The 22,297-nt window shown below is 43.7% G+C and overlaps 1 protein-coding gene across 2 annotated transcripts in view; it reads right to left on the reverse strand.

The window, feature by feature from the left end:
• Nucleotides 1-22,297, reverse strand: part of LOC141273233 (putative DBH-like monooxygenase protein 2) — a 90,056-nt gene that overhangs the window by 37,986 nt on the left and 29,773 nt on the right. For both annotated transcript variants that reach the window (XM_073684803.1, XM_073684805.1), the window contains exons 3-5: nt 5,279-5,434; nt 1,186-1,269; nt 461-628 (exon numbers count right to left, since the gene is read on the reverse strand). In XM_073684803.1, coding sequence (XP_073540904.1) covers nt 461-628; nt 1,186-1,269; nt 5,279-5,434 — 408 coding nt within the window. The remainder of the gene's footprint in view (nt 1-460; nt 629-1,185; nt 1,270-5,278; nt 5,435-22,297) is intronic.

Below are 22,297 nucleotides of genomic sequence, written 5' to 3' on the forward strand. Positions count from 1 at the left end.
CTTGAATATCACAAGAAAGTGAAGAGGAAGAGAGAAGAGTTATGACTGAACACTTGAATATCACAAGAAAGTGAAGAGGAAGAGAGAAGAGTTATGACTGAACACTTGAATATCACAAGAAAGTGAAGAGGAAGAGAGAAGAGTTATGACTGAACACGTGAATATTTTTTCTCTGTTTTACCTGTAATGTAAGACAAAACATGATAAAAAAGAGAGGATTATTCGAGAAACTGCTGAGATATATATTTTTTATAGTTTTGGAACTAAAAGATCAAACTTGTAATCAAACACACTGTCCAAATTTTCATATATGTCTGTCGTTAGGAACATTACTTGTTTGGCTGGTCCCACGGATATCAGCAAGTTGGACAAACATTCATTTTTTAATGTGTATATAGAAGACATACAATTCTGGTCAGAAAGTAAAGGTACAACTGCCCAAACTCCGGCATCTACTTACCTCTCCACCAACAGCCCAGCCAAGCGTCGCCGACATGCACTGAGAAAACCGGCTATCATCTCCATAGCAATCTCCGATTTCTGATGTGATGATGGTGTTATTGGCACAAAAGTATATCAGGATGTGATGGACTATGCCGATACTGTCCGGATCTTCGATTATCTCGTACTGTTCAGGTAGCAAAAATGGAGGATATATAAAGAAAAGTGATAGAAAACAAATGCGAAAGAGTAATTATAAGGGATCATACAGGATTCCAAAAATATGTCTGCTTTATTTAAGAAGCAGCGCCATTCCTGTCCGAGGGTTAATCATAGAAAGGTAGATTTGGAAGGGACCTCCAGGGTCATCTGGTCCAACCCCCTGCAGCGTTGGACCAGATGACCCTGGAGGTTGTGTCTGGTGTTACAGGTTATAGAAATAGTACAGCTTTAAAACCGCAATCAAACATTGGCTTCATGATGAAGCCACGTAAAATCTTGCATCTGATGAACCGTTTATATACACCCCAAAATCTTACCAATAAAAACTTTAACTCATCCCAAAAGAAAATAAAAAGTGGTGCAGATGGACTCGTCAGACTTCCGACCCCAAGTATGATTGTGATTTCTGCTCACCCTTTACTTCTGCCATTGGCCATTACCATCATATGACCCATATGTAACTTTTTTCTGCCTTGTCTGTATATAATATATCTTGTTGCAGACAACATAACATGGGCTTACCCTCACAATATGATGTTTTTTGGACAACCTGGGCATTGGAAGGAACGTACAGGCATAAGTTGTATCTACATCCGGAATAAGAAACTGGTAGGGAAAAATAAGAGGAAAACATATCCAGAGTTTAACGCCAAACTATGGGTTCATATCAAGCATCATGCAATGGTCTCCAGGAAAATGTACTTATATTTTTACAATAATCAAGTCATAATTAATCTATTAGTGTAAAAGAGAAAAGTGTTCTAGACTTAGTAGTGGTCATTATTGGGTGCCGTAGCTCAACTCTTTTACATCAAATCTTTTATTCGAAAAGACCAAATGGAAATTGTCATCAATAGATGAAACAACTGCTTAAATACATTTTTTTTGCCTTAAATGCATAATTTTTTAACTTTTGGGCAATTTTTTTTTTAGATATCAAAAATCTGTACTAAAAAATAAATATTAGAAATCTTGCAATTCTCAAACCCACCACTGGGGTTAGAAATCTTGCAATTATCAAACCCACCACTGGGGCTATTCTAGACTCCAATTTCCTGCTCTTTCAGAAAGTGCACATGCACATTAGGTGGATGAACAGACCCTGACCTTTTTTTTGCATTAAAGCATCTAATGAGCGTGTGCAAAGGTCACTGTGAAGGGAGGAGGAGCAGGGTGAGCTGTGACGTCACCTATTGTGATTGGTGGATCAGCTGTCTATAGAGATATTATCAGTGACTAGAGATGAGCGCATCAAGTAAGATTCAAATTCACCTGGTTGCACGGGAAATTCGATTTGGCAGAGAATTTATTATCCATGAAGTTAATGTCCTTTATTATGTTCTGGGGTCTTTCCAGATTTCAGAGCAAAATAAACGTATTATGTCAAAAATGGTAAAAATATTTATATTCACCTACCGCTCCCCTCTGCTCTTCATCATCCCCATCTGGTTCTCATCGCATCATCTTATCACCGCCGTGAACACTGATTTCCAGCTCTGATGAGGTGCGGGGACAATTCTACACAAGCGCACATTAGGTCTCGACGTCATGATGTCACAAAGTGTGTCGTGACCTAGCCGGCGTATGCACTCACAGAAGGGAAATGAAGATGCGATGAGGATCAGATAACTGATGCTCATACTGAGACTGCTGAAAACTATTCAGGAAGCATGAGTATATAAAACATCTAGTGGCCAGTGAGAAAACTGCAAGACTACAATTTTATTTTTTAATATTGATCTCAGTGGGAAAAACAAGATAATCTTGTAGTTATGATACCTTTTAATGGCTAACAAAAATAAGATAAATGCTGCTACTTGTAAGCCTTGTCAGCTTTCGGGACAACTTAGGTCTCTTCCTCAGGCATGGTATAACAAGATATATGAAGAAACATAAATATATGCACACAAAGACAATAAAAAAAAGGGAAAGAAAAGCAGATGCATGGCATAATAAATTGACATTTAAATAAACTAACAAACTGAGCTTGGAGAGTGAGTCCTTAATTGGATTAGATTAGTGGTGTGAAAGTTTTATGTTCCCAATATCCATGTAAGATCAGAGGCCTGGTGCCCTCACTGTCTCTGGACCAGATTCCTCAGATTTTGTAGTGAGACATAAATCCTCCTGACAGATTTATTCCTGTAAAGAGGATGTCAAAGACCCTTATCAATTTATATTCCCAGACCCTTCGATGTTTTTGTGATTTAAAGTTGCCTGGACCACAGAAATGTTTGGCCACCGGTACCTGCGTTTCCTTATCTGTAATTGTGTGGCGATGAGACCTCATCCTTGCTATATGTGTATCGGAAATCAATTGACCATCCTACATACCTCAGATGGGACAAACACATTAAAAAAGTAAATTGTTTACAGCCAGGCCTTTCAATATAATCGTATCTGTTCCAGTCCAACGGACAGGGATGAAAACTTAACCCATCTTAAAAAGACATTTTTAAACCAAGGCTACCACCCCACCTCCATTGATGACCAGATCATTAGAGCCACAAGGATCCCTAGAAGTCAATTACTGTAGTGCGGACAAAAAGAGGAAAATAATCATGGCCCTCTGGTAGTGACCTACAATCCACAGCTTGAGGTACTGAGAAAAACTGCTATAAAACGTCACCACATCCTACACAAGGATGACCAGATAAAAACAATATTCAAAGACCCTCCCTTGCTGTGCTACAGGCAACCTCCAAATTTAAGAAACATCATTATCCAAAGTTCAATGTCCTCAGATACACCAAGAGGAACTTTTCCTTGCAATGTGAAGAGCTGAAAAACCTGCACCCATGTAGAGTCCAAAGACAGGATACAGATTCTCAACACACAGCAGACATATAAGATTCCAGGGACATTCACATGTTTCTCTTCCAATATGGTATACTTAATCCTGTGAACTATATGTCCTATTGGGGGTCTCTATGTGGGAGAAACAGGACAGAAACTGAGAGCAAGGATGAGGTCTCATTGCCACACAATTATAGATAAAAAAACAAAACAAGGTACCGGTGGCCAAATATTTCTGTGGTCCAGGACACAACATCAACAATATGAAAGTTGTCATTAAAAGGTAACTTTAAATCACAAAAACATCGAAAGGTCTGGGAATATAAACTGATAAGGGTCTTTGACACCCTCCACACAGGAATAAATCGGTCAGGAGGATTTATGTCTCACTACAAAATCTGAGGAATCTGCTCCAGAGACAGTGATGGAACCAGGCCTCTGATCTTACATGGATATTGGGACTATAAAACTTTCACAACACTAATCTAATCCAATTAAGGACTCACTCTCCAAGCTCAGTTTGTTTGTTCATTTAAATGTCAGTTTATTATGCCATGCATCTGCTTTTCTTTCCCTTTTTTTTTCTTTTCTTTGTGTGCATATATTTGTGTTTCTTTATATATCTTGTTATACCATGCCTGAGGAAGGGACCTAAGTTGTCCCGAAAGCTGACCTTGTAACATCATTTATCTTATTTTTGTTAGCCATTAAAAGGTATCATAACTACAAGATTATCTTGTTTTTCCCACTGAGAGCAATCTTTTTTCAACTGGCTAACATGGTACCAAACCCCCTTTTTTTCTTTTCATTTTTTAATATAGATCGTTATATGAAAAAAAGATATTGCAAAAATTAAAATAAAAAAAGATCGAAAAACACAAAACCGGAAATTTTATGTATTTTAACTTTTTTATTTTTTTCCTCCCCTTTTTCCATGGGTCATAACTTTTTTATTAATTTATTCTTCAACATGTGAAGGAAAGGGCTTGCTTTTTGCTTCATAAGTTGTAATTTTTTAGGACACTATACACTTTACCATATAATGTACTGAAAAATGGGGAAAAAAAAGTGTGGTAAATTGGTGAAAAAATGAAATACCCCACAGCTTTTTTGGCCTTTTGCTTTTACGGCTTTCATTATTTTGTAAAAGCGATCTGGTAATGTCATTCTTTAAGGCAGTTTGAGTACGGTGATACCAAACTTATAAGAGTTAGATTTTAATGCTTAAAAAAATTAATTATTTTGTAGAAAAAAGAATTGTTTGTGTCGCCATCTCCTGAGACCTGGAACTTTTTTAACTTTTCCGTCACTGTTCATTTTTATTGATGCTATTTTAGTCTTTAACCTATTTTTGTGGCATTTTTTGTAGGTAGTACAGTAATGACTTTTTTTTCTTTTTGGCTTTTTACATATGGTTAAAATCATTTTATATCTTGATAGATCTGACTTTTAAGGTCAAGCTGATAACCTAACATGTTTATTTCTTTTTATTACATTATGGATTTTTTTCTGAGCCCGCTTCATACACCCTCTGCGATCACATGCCATAAATTTCTGATATATGGTCATCATCGGGTTAAACAATAGATCATTTTCTGATGGCACATTCCCTTTAAGAAGAGATGTGACGGTTTGGTGGTGGTGTCAACTGTTAGTATCGGGTACTCCTCAACACATCACGTCTACCTCTTCACCTATACTTAATTTTCAATACATTTTTTAGCCCAGTGGTGGCCATGTTGCCTTGCAGAAATGAGCTCCTGGGTTCTTTGTAAAGAGAACTGTTGAATAATTGACAATTTATATATCTGGTCCTTACATCTTTCAGTCTGAAATCGTAGGGTATCATTACTTCAGGATACGTCGGATGGTACAGAGGCTCCAAGAAAAACATCGATTTTCGGAATGTGTTGTGTTCCGTTAGCTCCAATTGTTCTCCGTCGCCAATGACAACCATCACTCTCACGGTGTCATTCTAGATAGGATACAACCAGATTGTCAATTAAATAGAAAACAATAAATGGGTTCTTCTGAGAATGTGATAACTTGGAGCCCAAGATATAACAAAAACTGCAGCCTGTCTTAGTCATGTGTCAGGACAGGCTGAAGAACCAGACAAACAGCTCCAGAGACTTGTGTCTCAACTGACAGAAGAGCCGGACCACACAGACCTCAGTCGGACGGTAGCAGGGCTGTGATATGTGAAGAAATATATCTTCTCCTCACTGAGACCACAGGAATTATCTCCAGCTTCATTCTCCTCCGTCAGTCTGACAGCTTTATAGCAGTGCATGGAATGGGAATACATTGCGGAGGCTGAAACTGGAGATAACTCCATTGTGCTTGGTGAGGAGAAGATATATTTCTTCACATAACCAGACATGCTCACGGCCGACTGAGGTCTATGTGATCAGGCTCTTCTGTCAGTTGAGACAGAGGTGTCAGGAGTTGTATGCCTTTAGTCGGCAGTCTGTGCTGATACATGACTAAGACAGGCTGCATTTTGAATTATATAACTAGTGCCATTTTATCACATTCTTAGAGAAAGCCCTTTAAGGCTGTACAAATAAATCAGAATCTTCTAGGACACTTTGGAAACTGAAATACATAGCCTCAATTTTAGCAATATTTAATGGGGTATTCCAATCTCCAATATCATATCTCAATATGTAGTAGGTGTAATAATAATGATATTAGCAAATACCTCCAATAAGAAATGTAGTATAGTTCTTCTGATTAGATATGTCTCTTAACTCATGTGCAGCGCATTTCAGTAGCTTAGGTACCCATGGTTACGGCCACTCATATAGTGACAGTCACACAGCTCTTAGTGGTCGCAACCATGAATACCTAATCTACTGCAATGACCAATATTATTTTATTTTATTTTATTCTATTTTATTCAGATATAAGGTAAGAGACATAAATCTGAAGAACTATACTACATTTCTAATTGTCGGTATTTGCTAATATTATTAATATTAAACCTACTATATATTAGCATAGGATCTTGGAGATGGGAACACCCTTTTTAAGTTTTATTTTACTTTCTCTTGAATTTATACAGGAGCAAAAATACTTTAAAATAAAATACAGTAATAGAGTACAATATAGAATGTAACTCAGGATCAGTATAAGATACTGTGCACAGTGACTGCAGCAGCAAAATAGTGAGTGCAGCTCTGGAGAATAATACAGGATGTAACTCAGGATCAGTACAGGATCAGTAATGTAATGTATGTACACAGTGACTGCACCAGCAGAATAGTGAGTGCAGCTCTGGAGGATAATACAGGATATAACTCAGGATCAGTAATGTAATGTATGTACACAGTGACTGCACCAGCAGAATAGTGAGTGCAACTCTGGAGTATAATACTGGGGGTAACTCAGGATCAGTACAGGATCAGTAATGTAATGTATGTACACAGTGACTGCACCAGCAGAATAGTGAGCGCAGCTCTGGAGTATAATACAGGATGTAACTCAGGATCAGTACAGGATCAGTAATGTAATGTATGTACACAGTGACTGCACCAGCAGAATAGTGAGTGCAGCTCTGGAGTATAATACAGGATGTAACTCAGGATCAGTAATGTAATGTATGTGCACAGTGACTGCACCAGCAGAATAGTGAGTGCAGCTCTGGAGTATAATACAGGATGTAACTCAGGGTCAGTAATGTAATGTATGTGCACAGTGACTGCACCAGCAGAATAGTGAGTACAGCTCTGGAGTATAATACAGGATGTAACTCAGGATCAGAAATGTAATGTATGTGCACGGTGACTGCACCAGCAGAATAGTGAGTGCAGCTCTGGGGTATAATACAGGATGTAACTCAGGATCAGTAATGTAATGTATGTACACAGTGACTCCACCAGCAGAATAGTGAGTGCAACTCTGGAGTATAATACTGGGGGTAACTCAGGATCAGTACAGGATCAGTAATGTAATGTATGTACACAGTGACTGCACCAGCAGAATAGTGAGCGCAGCTCTGGAGTATAATACAGGATGTAACTCAGGATCAGTACAGGATCAGTAATGTAATGTATGTACACAGTGACTGCACCAGCAGAATAGTGAGTGCAGCTCTGGAGTATAATACAGGATGTAACTCAGGATCAGTAATGTAATGTATGTACACAGTGACTGCACCAGCAGAATAGTGAGTGCAGCTCTGGAGTATAATACAGGATGTAACTCAGGATCAGTAATGTAATGTATGTACACAGTGACTGCACCAGCAGAATAGTGAGTGCAGCTCTGGAGTATAATACAGGATGTAACTCAGGATCAGTAATGTAATGTATGTACACAGTGACTGCAGCAGCAAAATAGTGAGTGCAGCTCTGGAGTATAATACAGGAGGTAACTCAGGATCAGTAATGTAATGTATGTACACAGTGACTGCAGCAGCAAAATAGTGAGTGCAGCTCTGGAGTATAATACAGGATGTAACTCAGGATCAGTATAGGATCAGTAATGTAATGTATGTACACAGTGACTCCACCAGCAGAATAGTGAGTGCAGCTCTGGAGTATAATACAGGATGCAACTCAGGATCAGTAATGTAATGTATGTACACAGTGACTGTACCAGCAGAATAGAGAGTCCAGCTCTGGAGTATAATACAGGATGTAACTCAGGATCAGTAATGTAATGTATGTACACAGTGACTGCACCAGCAGAATAGTGAGTGCAACTCTGGAGTATAATACAGGATGTAACTCAGGATCAGTAATGTAATGTATGTACACAGTGACTGCACCAGCAGAATAGTGAGTGCAGCTCTGGAGTATAATACCGGATGTAACTCAGGATCAGTAATGTAATGTATGTACACAGTGACTGCACCAGCAGAATAGTGAGTGCAGCTCTGGAGTATAATACAGGATGTAACTCAGGATCAGTAATGTAATGTATGTACACAGTGACTGCACCAGCAGAATAGTGAGTGCAGCTCTGGAGTATAATACAGGATGTAACTCAGGATCAGTAATGTAATGTATGTACACAGTGACTGCAGCAGCAAAATAGTGAGTGCAGCTCTGGAGTATAATACAGGAGGTAACTCAGGATCAGTAATGTAATGTATGTACACAGTGACTGCAGCAGCAAAATAGTGAGTGCAGCTCTGGAGTATAATACAGGATGTAACTCAGGATCAGTATAGGATCAGTAATGTAATGTATGTACACAGTGACTCCACCAGCAGAATAGTGAGTGCAGCTCTGGAGTATAATACAGGATGCAACTCAGGATCAGTAATGTAATGTATGTACACAGTGACTGTACCAGCAGAATAGAGAGTCCAGCTCTGGAGTATAATACAGGATGTAACTCAGGATCAGTAATGTAATGTATGTACACAGTGACTGCACCAGCAGAATAGTAAGTGCAACTCTGGAGTATAATACAGGATGTAACTCAGGATCAGTAATGTAATGTATGTACACAGTGAATGCACCAGCAGAATAGTGAGTGCAGCTCTGGAGTATAATACAGGATGTAACTCAGGATCAGTAATGTAATGTATGTACACAGTGACTGCACCAGCAGAATAGTGAGAGCAGCTCTGGAGTATGATACAGGATGTAACTCAGGATCAGTAATGTAATGTATGTACACAGTGACTGCACCAGCAGAATAGTGAGTGTAGCTCTGGAATATAATACAGGATGTAACTCAGGATCAGTAATGTAATGTATGTACACAGTGACTGCACCAGCAGAATAGTGAGTGCAGCTCTGGAGTATAATATAGGATGTAACTCAGGATCAGTACAGGATCAATAATGCAATGTATGTACACAGTGACTGCACCAGCAGAATAGTGAGTGCAGCTCTGAAGTATAATACAGGATGTAACTCAGGATCAGTACAGGATCAGAAATGTAATGTATGTACACAGTGACTGCACCAGCAGAATAGTGAGTGCAGCTCTGGAGTATAATACAGGATGTAACTCAGGATTAGTGTTGAGCCACCCCCGTAGTGTTCGAGTTCGGTTCGGTTCGTCGAACACCCGTGTGTTCGCCGAACTGTTCGTCGAACTGTTCGTCGAACACCTTCGAACACCGTTAAAACCAATGGCAGGCAAACAAAAACACATAGAAAACACATAGAAAACACCTTCAAAGGTGTCCAAAAGCTGACAAACTGCTCAGAAGACATAACTAACACATGGAAAAGTGACAAGTACATATAGTCATGTGAAAAGAAAAGAGGTGGAGGAGTAAAAGGAGGGGGAGACACAGATATAGGCATGTCATGCCCTTCTAAAATCCAAAAAGTGAGAAGCCGACACGGCCAGTCCGCTCCTGCCCGTGCCACCTCCGTGTCACCGGGTTTGTGCCAGAGCCGCGGTGAACCCTGACGGCCAGCCCCCCTCTCCCAATACTGGTGCCTGTCCGCTGGTGGGTCGAGCGAGCCCCCCTGTGGTGGAGGCAGCTCTAAGCTTTTTAATTTAAATTGTCTCTCTAATTTGAATGAATACACTTTAAATCCATTTACAAGGATCTATTGGAGGGCAAGTCTCATGCCAGCAGCCGCGGTAATTCCAGCTCCAGTAGCGTCCACTAAAGCTGCTGCAGTTAAAAAGCTTTTATAAGGATCGAGCTCGGCTGTCCACCGCAAGGCATCCTACTGCCAGTCCCAGCCCCTATGCCTTGGGGTGCCTCCTGATGCTCTTCACTGAGTATCCCGTGGTCCCGAAGCATTTCCTTTGAAAAAATTAAGTGTCTAAACTACAGGTGGTGCAGCTTGCTTAACAGCCGGGATAATCCGCTGACTAGCAGACACTGCTACTAGGCACAAAGTATTTCCTGGGCTAGATGCAGTTAAAAATTTGTTATTAGATACTCTCGTTGGATGCTGAGAAAGCATTCCATAGAGTCTCCTGGCACGCCATATATGATTCTCTTAAAAAGCTTGGGGTAGGGGTCTAGGGGACCCTTTTATAGCCAAAATCACGGCCCTGTATCGCAATACGTCACCTAGGCTGAAGATAAATGGAACTGTAGCACCCTGAGGGCTCGGTTGCTACAGACGTATTGCACCTCACCCAGAGGTGTGATATCTCACTCTCAGGTAAGGATGGAGTGTGGATCAGGACCCGACACCTGCATGCATTACACCACATTGCCGTGGGGCAGGGCGACCAATATGCCCCTGAGATGGGCACGACAGTCCCTGTCCCTGGCTGGAGTGGGGGGAGGGAACACTGAGGAAGGGGAACCCTGTAGTGCAGGAGCAGGGAGGAAGCAGTTCCTGGGTGCTTTGAGTATAAAAGGTGGGCACCATCTTAGTTCAGTGCAGAGAAGTCTGAGCAGAAGTGGCAGGGAGCAGGGGCTCTGCATGAGCTCTGCTCCGGAGGCGGGCCTAGTAACAGAGGCCCAGGCCTGGAAGAGGGAGAAGGAAGGAAGAGGAGCGGAGAAGGCTCCAGGAACGAGGAATGAAGGGATCCCAGGGGTGCGGACGGGCGAGTCGCCACCGCACGCCCGAATCCACCTGCGTGGAGGGGTCAGGCCAAAGGGGGAGACCGGTCCCCGAACTAGTGGAGGCAGGAAATGACCCTCAGCTAGAAACCGGAGGCTCTGACATTTTATGTGGCGCAGCCCCTCGCTACACCCGCTAGGAAGGCACCACATAGGGTCAGGGAAACTGGCGCCAAGTTTACCAAGAGGAGGCCCGAGGCAGCCGGACAGAAGTGTTGGTAAGAAAGGCCAGACAAAGGACACACAAAGGGGGTCCTGTGAAGTGCTCCAAAGTTATCTGGGAGTTGTCTGAGCCCCTCACCTGGTCAGCACAGTACGACGTGGGCAGCCGTTACCTGCAGACGTGGTCTGGATAATAAGAACTGTGAGTAAAGGCCCTGAACTGCATCACTGACTCCGTGTCGTTACTGCTGCTGCCCTGCACCATCACCCCCATCCTCCGCATACACTGCCCTGAGGCTATACTCCTCCCGTGGGGAGTTATGCTACGCTCTGCTGCACACACAACACCAGCCTCAGCGGTCTGCCCTGTAGCGGCGGTTCACTCTGACCGCAATCCACGGGTGGCGTAGTCGGACATTTAAACATCAAAACCACATAAATAGTTCCGCCACTGGTTTGACCGCCCTGAGCCACGGAACCGGGTCGCCGCCACGAAGACTACAACCACCAGCATCCACCAAAAAGGGTCCGGCTCCGGGTGTCCCAAGGCCCAGGGGGTGCGTCAGAACATTTTCATCACCTTTCACAATCACCAATGGGACAAGGCAGGGATGTCCTCTGTCCCCTCTCTTATACATCCTAGTGACGGAGCACCTGCTCTCATCAATTCGCCATAACCCCAATATTAGGTGGATTGAGGTGGAAGGCACCGAGTACAAGTGCTCTCTATTTGCTGATGATGTCCTAGTATATATCACTCAATCACATATATCCATCCATGCTGTTATGGCTGAAATAGATCACTTTGTTACATGGTCAAATTTTAAAATCAATGCAGCGAAGTCTGAGGCCCTCGATGTCTCCCTCCCCAAATCCATATAGGATTCCATCCAGTCCAACTTTCCCTTTGCCTGGCCCTCACAGGGTATCAAATACTTAGGAATTCCTATTCATAGAGACCTCTCCCATCTATGTTATCTTAATTTTGGGCCCTTTATTGAACAACTCCATACAGACCACGGTTGGCAAGTTAGAACTGTAAGATTCACTACGTGAACCACTGGTGTTTTGTGGAAAAGCACATGTACACTGCGTTCCAAATTATTATGCAAAAAGTGTTTAGGAGTGATAAGGGAAGAATTTGTTTGTTTGTCAGTTAAACTCATTGATGGTGATGTGTGTCAGGGCTCTTTATATCACTGTAAGCAATTGCAGACACCTGTGCTAATTAGTTTGGCAGGTGTGTCCAATGAAAGGCAAGACTACTTAAGAAGGCTCTCTCACATTATTCAGCAGCCTACATTTTCTGCCAAAATGGGAAAGAAAAAGGATGTGTCGGCTGCTGAGAAGCAACAAATTGTGGTGTCTTTAGGTCAAGGCATGACTACAATCAACATTGTGCGATGATCAGGATGAAGTGTCTTGGCAATCAAGAAGTATGTAGCTGATTCACAGTACACACGTGTGCGTGCTGATAAGGGCAAATTGAGGACTCTTTCCTACAGGCAATTACGTCAGGTTGAAAGAGCAGCGGCAAAAAAGCCTTGTCATAGCAGCAGACAAGTTTTTGAAGCTGCTTGTGCCTCCAACGTCCCCCGAACAACAAGATGCAGGGTCCTTCAGAGGTTTGCAGCTGTGCATGCGCCATCCTGTCGACCTCCTCTATCCACTTCACACAAGCAGAAACGGCTCCAGTGGGCCAAACATTACATGAAGACTGATTTCAAAACTGTTTTGTTCACGGATGAGTGCCGTGCAGCGCTCGATGGTCCAGATGGATGGAGTGGAGGATGGCTGGTTGATGGACACCCCACGCAAACACGGCTACAGCGCCAACAAGGAGGAGGTGGAGTAATGTTTTGGGCTGGAATCATGGGGAGAGAGATTGTCGGCCCCTTTAGGATCCCTGAAGGCGCTAAAGATGAACTCCATAATGTATGTGGATTTTCTCAAACAGCACTTCCTGCCATGGTTCAAGAAGAAGAACCGTGTATTTCACAGCAAGATCATTTTTCTGCATGATAATGCACCATCTCATGCTGCACATAAAACATCTGCATCTCTGGCTGATATGGGCATAAAAGGGGACAAACTTATGGTGTGACCCCCATGCTCCCCTGACCTCTACCCCATTCAGAACCTTTGGAGCATCATTAAAAGGAGTGTCTATGATGGCGGGAGGCAGTTCACATCTAAGCAACAGCTCTGGGAGGGTATTCTGTCCTCATGCAAAACAATTGAAGCAGAAACCATCCAAAACCTGACAAATTCAATGGACGAGAGAGTTCAGAAGCTCCTTTCGAACAAGGGGTCCTATGTGAAAATGTAACATCACCTAGAATAAAGTTTTGAGTTGAAAACTGTTTGATTTCAGTTTCTAACAACCTGCTAATGCTTATAATTTCAAAAATGACCATTTTTTTGGTCTTTATTAAAATGAAAAGGTTGATCGAAAAGTTTGGGGGATCTAAGAGTGTGGCAACCCAGTAGTCATGATTACTTCGAATTCTGACAATATGAGGGTCATGCTGCAGGTAGTGCAGCAAGAAGGCACTTATGTGCCTTGCGCATCTCAGAGCCCCAAAATTATTTTCCGGGCTAGATGCAGCTAAAAATTATTTGGTGAAGCTTTAGTATAGATGGCCTAATAGGATCAGTGCTGCACACTGCTACAAAGCCCAAATTATTTTCCAGTCAAGATACAGATAAACATGATTAGTAATTTGAAAGCTTAAAACGGTTGGTAGGGTGATTTTAACCAATCATCAAGCTTTTACTCTCCCCAGGATGACACAGGGGTAGAAAAGTCGTTTCGGATCCATGATTTGTTCATCTTTATGAACGTGAGTCTGTCTACATTATCAGTGGAGAGCCGCGTGCGCTTATCTGTCAGCACACCACCAGCTGCGCTGAACACACGTTCAGACAGAACGCTGGCTGCGGGGCATGACAAGATCTCCAAGGCGTAAGTGGCTAGCTCCGGCCATTTATCCAGATTGGAAGCCCAAAAAGAGCAAGGGTCCAGTGACACAGTCATGGCTTCAATGTTTACATGGAGATACTCCTGTACCATCGTCTCTAGGCGTTGACTATGTGTCAGACTTCTTGTCTCCTGTGGCCTTGCAAAGGATGGGCTAAAAAAGTGGTGAAATGATTCCGCAAAATTGATGTTACCAGCAGATACTGTGGTTCTGTTACGGTTTGAGTGCTGAACACTTGACGGTCCCACGGTTGGCAAGTTGGAACTGTGAGATTCACTACGTGCACCACTGGTATTTTGTGGAAAAGCACATGTAAGATTCTGCAACAGTCTCTGCTGATACTCCTGCATGTGTGCATCCCTTTCTATGGCAGGAATAATTTCTGCAAATTTACTTTTGTACCGGGGATCTAACAGTGTGGCAACCCAGTAGTCAGGATTATTTCTAATTCTCACAATTCGAGGGTCATGTTGCAGGTAGTGCAGCAAGAAGGCACTCATGTGTGTTGCGCATCCAGGAGCACCAAGTCCCTGTTGTGTTGGTGGCGAGGTAACAATCATGCTTCCTTCCTCTGTCCTCTCCCCCCAACCTCGCACAACAGAAATGTGATCAAGGTCTCCCTCATCTGATGAGTCTTCCATCAGTTCGTCCTCCACTTCTTCCTGGGCTCCTGCACCTTCCTCACTAGTTTGGCTGCTACCATGCGCCCTGGTAAAACCATCTCCCCCACCCTCACATGCCTGCCGCCTTGGTGCTGCCGACCGTCTGGACCTTGCAGATGTTAGCCCTTCCGCATACAACTCCGCCTCCTCTACTTCCTCCACCTCCTCTTGTGCCACCACCTGACTCCGAATTCTGTTTAACATGTGCTCCAGCATGTAAATCACCGGAATAGTCATGCTGATAATGGCATCGTCAGCACTAAACATCTTCATCGCCATTTCAAAACTGTGCAGAAGGGTGCATAGGTCCCTGATCTGAGACCACTCCTCCAGCGTGATTTGCCCCACCTCTGAATCTCGTTGGCCCAGGCTATACGTCAGAACGTATTGCACCAGGGCTTGTCGGTGCTGCCACAGTCGCTGCAACATGTGCAGAGTTGAATTCCACCGGGTAGGCACATCGCATTTTAGCCGGTGAAGTGGCAGGCCCAACGACTTCTGTAGAGATGTAAGTCGCTGAGCTGCGGGATGCGAACGGCGGAAGTGAGCACACAGCGACCGTGCCCTCTGCAGAAGGCCATCTAGTCTGGGATAGTGGGCTAAAAATTGCTGGACAACCAGGTTCAACACGTGAGCCATACAAGGCACGTGTGTGACATTGCCCCGGCGAAGGGCCGCACCCAGGTTTGCAGCATTGTCGCACACGGCCTTCCCTGGTTTCAGGTCCAGTGGAGACAACCATTCATGAAATTGGTTCTCCAGAGCTGACCACAACTCCTCAGCTGTGTGACTCACATTTCCCAGACATTTCAATGTAAAAACCGCCTGATGACGTTGAGCCCTACTGCCAGCATAGTAAGGAGGTGTGCAGGATCCCTTCTGCGCAGTTAGAAAGCTTGTGGCATGACCAGACAGGCTTTGGGTGCAGGTGGAAGACCGAGAGGAGGTTGAGGAGGCAGAAGCAGTGGAGGAACTTTGACATAAAGAGGATTGACGCACAACTCGTGGGGACGGCAAGACTTGGACAGCAGCCCCTTGTCCTGCTGTCACCATAGTTACCCAGTGCCCAGTCAGCGACATGTAACGCCCCTGTCCATGCCTACTCGTCCAAGTGTCTGTGGTGAAATGCACCCTGTCACACACAGAGTTTCTCAAAGAAGCGGTGATGTTATGTGCGACATGCTGGTGGAGCGCAGGCACACCTTTCTTTGAGAAGTAGTGCCGACTGGGCATCTGGTACTGGGGCACTGCGACGGACATAAGGTCTCGAAAATCCTCTGTGTCCACCAGGCGGAAAGGCAGCATTTCTGTAGCCAAGAGCTTGCAGATGGTGAAATTCAACCTCTTATCTTTCTCATGGCTAGGAGGAAATGGTCTTTTACTTGTCCACATCTGAGGGACCGAGGGCTGGCTATTGTGCTTAGACGGGGTTGATAAGGGTGTCCCCGGCAAACTGCCGGTCTGTGAGGAAGATGCAGGCGGACATGTTAGGTTGCCTTGATCCAAAGGTGGTGCTATCGATGTCGGACAGCGCTCAACACCAGCTGGTGTTACCACCTCCAAAGAAAATGATGACCTGCCAATCACACTGGTTGTTGCGGGTAAAGAGGTGGCAGGTCTGCGCCCCAAAACAGGTGTGACTGCTGTCCCCCCAGTCACAGAAGATGAAGAGGCCGCGGATGCACAAGATATGGCAGACGGTGGTTGGCCCGGCCGGCTAGGCCGCATTGTAGCACACTGAGCTTCCCACTGCAACTTATGCTTCATGTCCATGTGCCGGTTCATGCATGAAGTACTCAAACTATGTATTTTTTGGCCTCTACTTAGCTTTTGCTGACAAATGTTACAGATAACACGAGTTGGGTCATCTTTATCGATCTGAAAAAATGCCCAGGCTATGCAAGGCTTAGCACCCATGCGACCTGAAGAGCCACCACGACTTGTGGTGAGAGGCAGAGTTGTGTTTGAGGATGCAGTTGTTGACGTGCTTCCAGTACTACGTCTCTGTCCAGGAAGGCGCAACCTGACCTCGTCGTCACTAGCATCTTCCTCCACCTCCTCTGCTGACCTCATCTCTTGGCTGACTGTGGGTTGACAGTAAGTGGGATCTCCGACCTCATCATCATCACCCTGTGCGTTATCACACCCGTCGTCCTCAGAGCCAACCTGTTCCTGCCCTGACAAAAAACTAAAGTTGTCGCTCCAATCAGGTATTTGAGTCTTATCATCGTCTTCCTCATTGTCTCCACAAACAGGAGTTACAGTTTGGGAATGAGGGTCTACATTATGGTCAGAACCTTCTGCGTCTGGTCCTGGATCCGACTCATAAAGATTCTGGGCATCAGTGCAGATCATTTCCTCGTCTGGATTCACAGAAGCGCTGGAGTCGACCTCTGATTCCCAGGCTATAGTATGAGTAAACAGCTCTGCAGACTCAACCATCTGTTCTACCTCATACTCAGACGGGCAGCTGGAGATTTGGGAGCTGTGAGGAAGCAAGTGCGATTGGGGTGACACCTTTGAGGACTGGAGTATTTGTGATGTTGAAGTTGATGTGGAGGAGAGCCCACTTAAAGGAGCACTTGATATCCGTTGAAGCACCTGCTGTTTTTGTGCCTCATCTGGAATTTGTAGCGATTGGCGTGGCCGTAAGAAAGGGATCTTATCACATTGTCCGCTAAAAGAAGTAGACATTTTAGTTTGGCTGGAAGATGGTCTTTCTTCTGCAGATGTTACTGTTGCTTTAACACCTACCCCACGGACATAAACTTTTTTCCCCTTCCCAACACGCCTATTCCCCTTTTCACCAGCAGCAGGCCTTTTTCCACTCATTTTGGTGGTTAACTAATTCACAACTCTGGAGTTGTTTGCGCAAAAAAACAATGGATGGTAACCGAGCAGAGCTGAGTGGCCAAACTGTGGTATTAGGCCAAAACTATTGGCTGGGTTAGATGCAGAAAAAAATTATTTTGAATTTGCAACCTGATGGAGGTCAGTATAGATGGATTAATAGAACAAGACCAACACACAGCTAGAAGCCCAATATTTTTTCAGAGGTAGATGCAGGAAAAAAATATATTCAGTTTGCAACCTGATGGAGGTCAGTATAGATGGACTAATACAACAAGTCCCACACACAGCTAGAAGCCCAAATATTTTTTCAGAGGTACTGTAGATGCAGATAAAAATTAGTTTTAATTTGCAACCTGATGGAGGTCAGTATAGATGGACTAAGAGAAAGTCCGACACACTGCTAGAAGGCCAAATATTTTTTCAGAGCTAGATGCAGAAAAAAATTATATTCAGTTTGCAACCTGATGGAGGTCAGTATAGATGGATTAATAGAACAAGACCCACACACTACTAGAAGGCCAAATATTTTTTCAGAGGTAGATGCAGAAAAAAATATATTCAGTTTGCAACCTGATGGAGGTCAGTATAGATGGACTAATAGAGAAAGTCCGACACACTACTAGAAGGCCAAATATTTTTTCAGAGCTAGATGCAGAAAAAAATTATATTCAGTTTGCAACCTGATGGAGGTCAGTATAGATGGATTAATAGAACAAGACCCACACACAGCTAGAAGCCCAATATTTTTTCAGAGGTAGATGCAGAAAAAAATATATTCAGTTTGCAACCTGATGGAGGTCAGTATAGATGGACTAATACAACAAGTCCCACACACAGCTAGAAGCCCAATATTTTTTCAGAGGTAGATGCAGAAAAAAATATATTCAGTTTGCAACCTGATGGAGGTCAGTATAGATGGACTAATACAACAAGTCCCACACACAGCTAGAAGCCCAAATATTTTTTCAGAGGTACTGTAGATGCAGATAAAAATTAGTTTTAATTTGCAACCTGATGGAGGTCAGTATAGATGGACTAATAGAGAAAGTCCGACACACTACTAGAAGGCCAAATATTTTTTCAGAGCTAGATGCAGAAAAAAATTATATTCAGTTTGCAACCTGATGGAGGTCAGTATAGATGGACTAATAGAGAAAGTCCGACACACTACTAGAAGGCCAAATATTTTTTCAGAGCTAGATGCAGAAAAAAATTATATTCAGTTTGCAACCTGATGGAGGTCAGTATAGATGGATTAATAGAACAAGACCCACACACTGCTTGAAGCCCAATATTTTTTCAGAGCTAGATGCAGAAAAAAATTATATTCAGTTTGCAACCTGATGGAGGTCAGTATAGATGGACTAATAGAATGATGCTATGCCCAAAAGATTTTACTTCACTAGGTGCAGTAAAAAAATTGGTATTCTATACACAGGTGGTATATCTTGCAACACAGATAGGCTACTCCACTGACTAACACACTCTGCAATAGGCCAAAAAGGATTAGCTTTGCTAGATTCAGCCAAATGCTGTGAAAAAAACTTGCACAGCACTGGCACAGACCTGCCTGGCAAAAACTGATAGGAACTGATGTAACCTAGTCCTGAAAAGGACTCCAATTACAATTAGTCTTTACTCCCACAACCTATCTATTTAAGAGCACAGACCTGCCTGATAAAAGTCGTAGGAAATGCTGTAACCTAGTCCTTAAAAGGACTGCAATCACAACTATTCCCTACTCCCAAGCTATCTGTATATTTGTGCGAAAATTGGCTTGAAATTAACAAGGTATAGCGCACACAGCAACAGCGGTGCCGTCTAACACGCAGCTGCAGCAGTGAGAAAATGGTGGCGACGGGGAAAATGGCTTGGTCTTATAGGGCAAGGACATGTGACATACACTGCCAATGACACATGCCCTTGCTTGTGTGAAAAAAAGCACTTCGCTCCGTGTGTGCGCTGCTGATAGGCTGACAGATTGCACCTCCCCACTGTAAATGCGGGAAAGAGAAAAAAAAATGGAGATCTTCATTGTTCCTGCAGAGATCCATCCCCTGCCCCTCCCCCCGCCCCGCTGTACACTCAAACTGCGTATTAAAATTAATTTTCATCATTACTGAGAAAAAATCCAGTTATGATTTTGGTGCACGAACAGTTATCGAACATAACCTCGAACAGCCGAATTTTTCTCAAATTGTTCGTGTTCGCCGACCGGCTCGAACACCGCCCAAAACAGCTCGAATTTGAGATTGGCGAACAGTTCGAGTAGAACAACGCTCATCTCTACTCAGGATCAGTACAGGATCAGTAATGTAATGTATGTACACAGTGACTGCACCAGCAGAATAGTGAGTGCAGCTCTGGAGTATAATAGAGGATGTAACTCAGGATCTGTACAGGATCAGTAATGTAATGTATGTACACAGTGACTGCACCAGCAGAAAAGTGAGTGCAGCTCTGGAGTATAATACAGAATGTAACTCAGGATCAGTACAGGATCAGTAATGTAATGTATGTACACAGTGACTGCACCAGCAGAATAGTGAGTGCAGCTCTGGAGTATAATACAGGATGTAACTCAGGATCAGTACAGGATCAGTAATGTAATGTATGTACACAGTGACTGCACCAGCAGAATAGTGAGTGCAGCTCTGAAGTATAATACAGGATGTAACTCAGGATCAGTACAGGATCAGTAATGTAATGTATGTACACAGTGACTGCACCAGCAGAATAGTGAGTGCGGCTCTGGAGTATAATACAGGATGTAACTCAGGATCAGTACAGGATCAGTAATGTAATGTATGTACACAGTGACTGCACCAGCAGAATAGTGAGTGCAGCTCTGGAGTATAATACAGGATGTAACTCAGGATCAGTACAGGATCAGTAATGTAATGTATGTACACAGTGACTGCACCAGCAGAATAGTGAGTGCAGCTCTGGAGTATAATACAGGATGTAACTCAGGATCAGTAATGTAATGTATGCACACAGTGACTGCACTAGCAGAATAGTGAGTGCAGCTCTGGAGTATAATACAGGATGTAACTCAGGATCAGTACAGGATCAGTAATGTAATGTATGTACACAGTGACTGCACCAGCAGAAAAGTGAGTGCAGCTCTGGAGTATAATAGAGGATGTAACTCAGGATCAGTAATGTAATGTATGTACACAGTGACTGCACTAGCAGAATAGTGAGTGCAGCTCTGGAGTATAATACAGGATGTAACTCAGGATCAGTACAGGACCAGTAATGTAATGTATGTACACAGTGACTGCACCAGCAGAATAGTGAGTGCAGCTCTGGCGTATAATACAGGATGTAACTCAGGATCAGTACAGGATCAGTAATGTAATGCATGTACACAGTGACTGCACCAGCAGAATAGTGAGTGCAGCTCTGGCGTATAATACAGGATGTAACTCAGGATCAGTAATGTAATGTATGTACACAGTGACTGCACCAGCAGAATAGTGAGTGCAGCTCTGGAGTATAATACAGGATGTAACTCAGGATCAGTACAGGACCAGTAATGTAATGTATGTACACAGTGACTGCACCAGCAGAATAGTGAGTGCAGCTCTGGCGTATAATACAGGATGTAACTCAGGATCAGTACAGGATCAGTAATGTAATGTATGTACACAGTGACTGCACCAGCAGAATAGTGAGTGCAGCTCTGGGGTATAATACAGGATGTAACTCAGGATCAGTAATGTAATGTATGTACACAGTGACTGCACTAGCAGAATAGTGAGTGCAGCTCTGGAGTATAATACAGGATGTAACTCAGGATCAGTACAGGATCAGTAATGTAATGTATGTACACAGTGACTGCACCAGCAGAATAGTGAGTGCAGCTCTGGAGTATAATACAGGATGTAACTCAGGATCAGTAATGTAATGTATGTACACAGTGACTGCACCAGCAGAAAAGTGAGTGCAGCTCTGGAGTATAATACAGGATGTAACTCAGGATTAGTAATGTAATGTATGTACACAGTGACTGCACCAGCAGAATAGTGAGTGCAGCTCTGGGGTATAATACAGGATGTAACTCAGGATCAGTAATGTAATGTATGTACACAGTGACTTCACCAGCCGAAAATGAGTGCAGCTCTGGAGTATAATAGATGTAACTCAGGATCAGTAATGTAATGCATGTATGTAGCACCCCGAGGACTCGGCTGCTACAGGGGTATTGCACCTCAAACCAGAGGTGTGGTATTCCACTCCCGGGTAAGGATGGAGTGTGGGACCAAGCTCAGTTAGCTGCATGCACTACACTCATCCCATTTCCGGGGGACAGAACAACGATACTCCCACTAGGTAGATGTGCAGGTACGACAGCGTCTGTCCCTGGCTGGAGTGGGAGGGGGGGAGGAACATCACAGTAGTGTAGGAGCAGTCAGGGGAGGGACTCTGGGCATAGGAAGGAGCCCATTGGGTGCTAGTCACCTGGGCTCGGGTGTCAGAGGGAGTATAAAAGGTGGGCACCATCTTTAGACAAGGTCCTGTTCAGAGGAGAGCCTGTGCAGAGAGGAGCTCAGCCAGAGAGGGCTGACAGGGAGCTGTGGCTCCGGCTGGGCCCAGCTCCAGGGCCAGGCCTGAAGCGCAGAGAAAGAGGAAGGAGAGGAAAAACCCAGTGAAAGGCCCAGAGACACAAGCAG

This window comes from Phyllobates terribilis, unplaced genomic scaffold, assembly GCF_046119375.1.
Source record: "Phyllobates terribilis strain yellow unplaced genomic scaffold, ASM4611937v1 Scaffold_5__5_contigs__length_657084704, whole genome shotgun sequence".
NCBI classification, from domain to species: Eukaryota; Metazoa; Chordata; class Amphibia; order Anura; family Dendrobatidae; genus Phyllobates; species Phyllobates terribilis.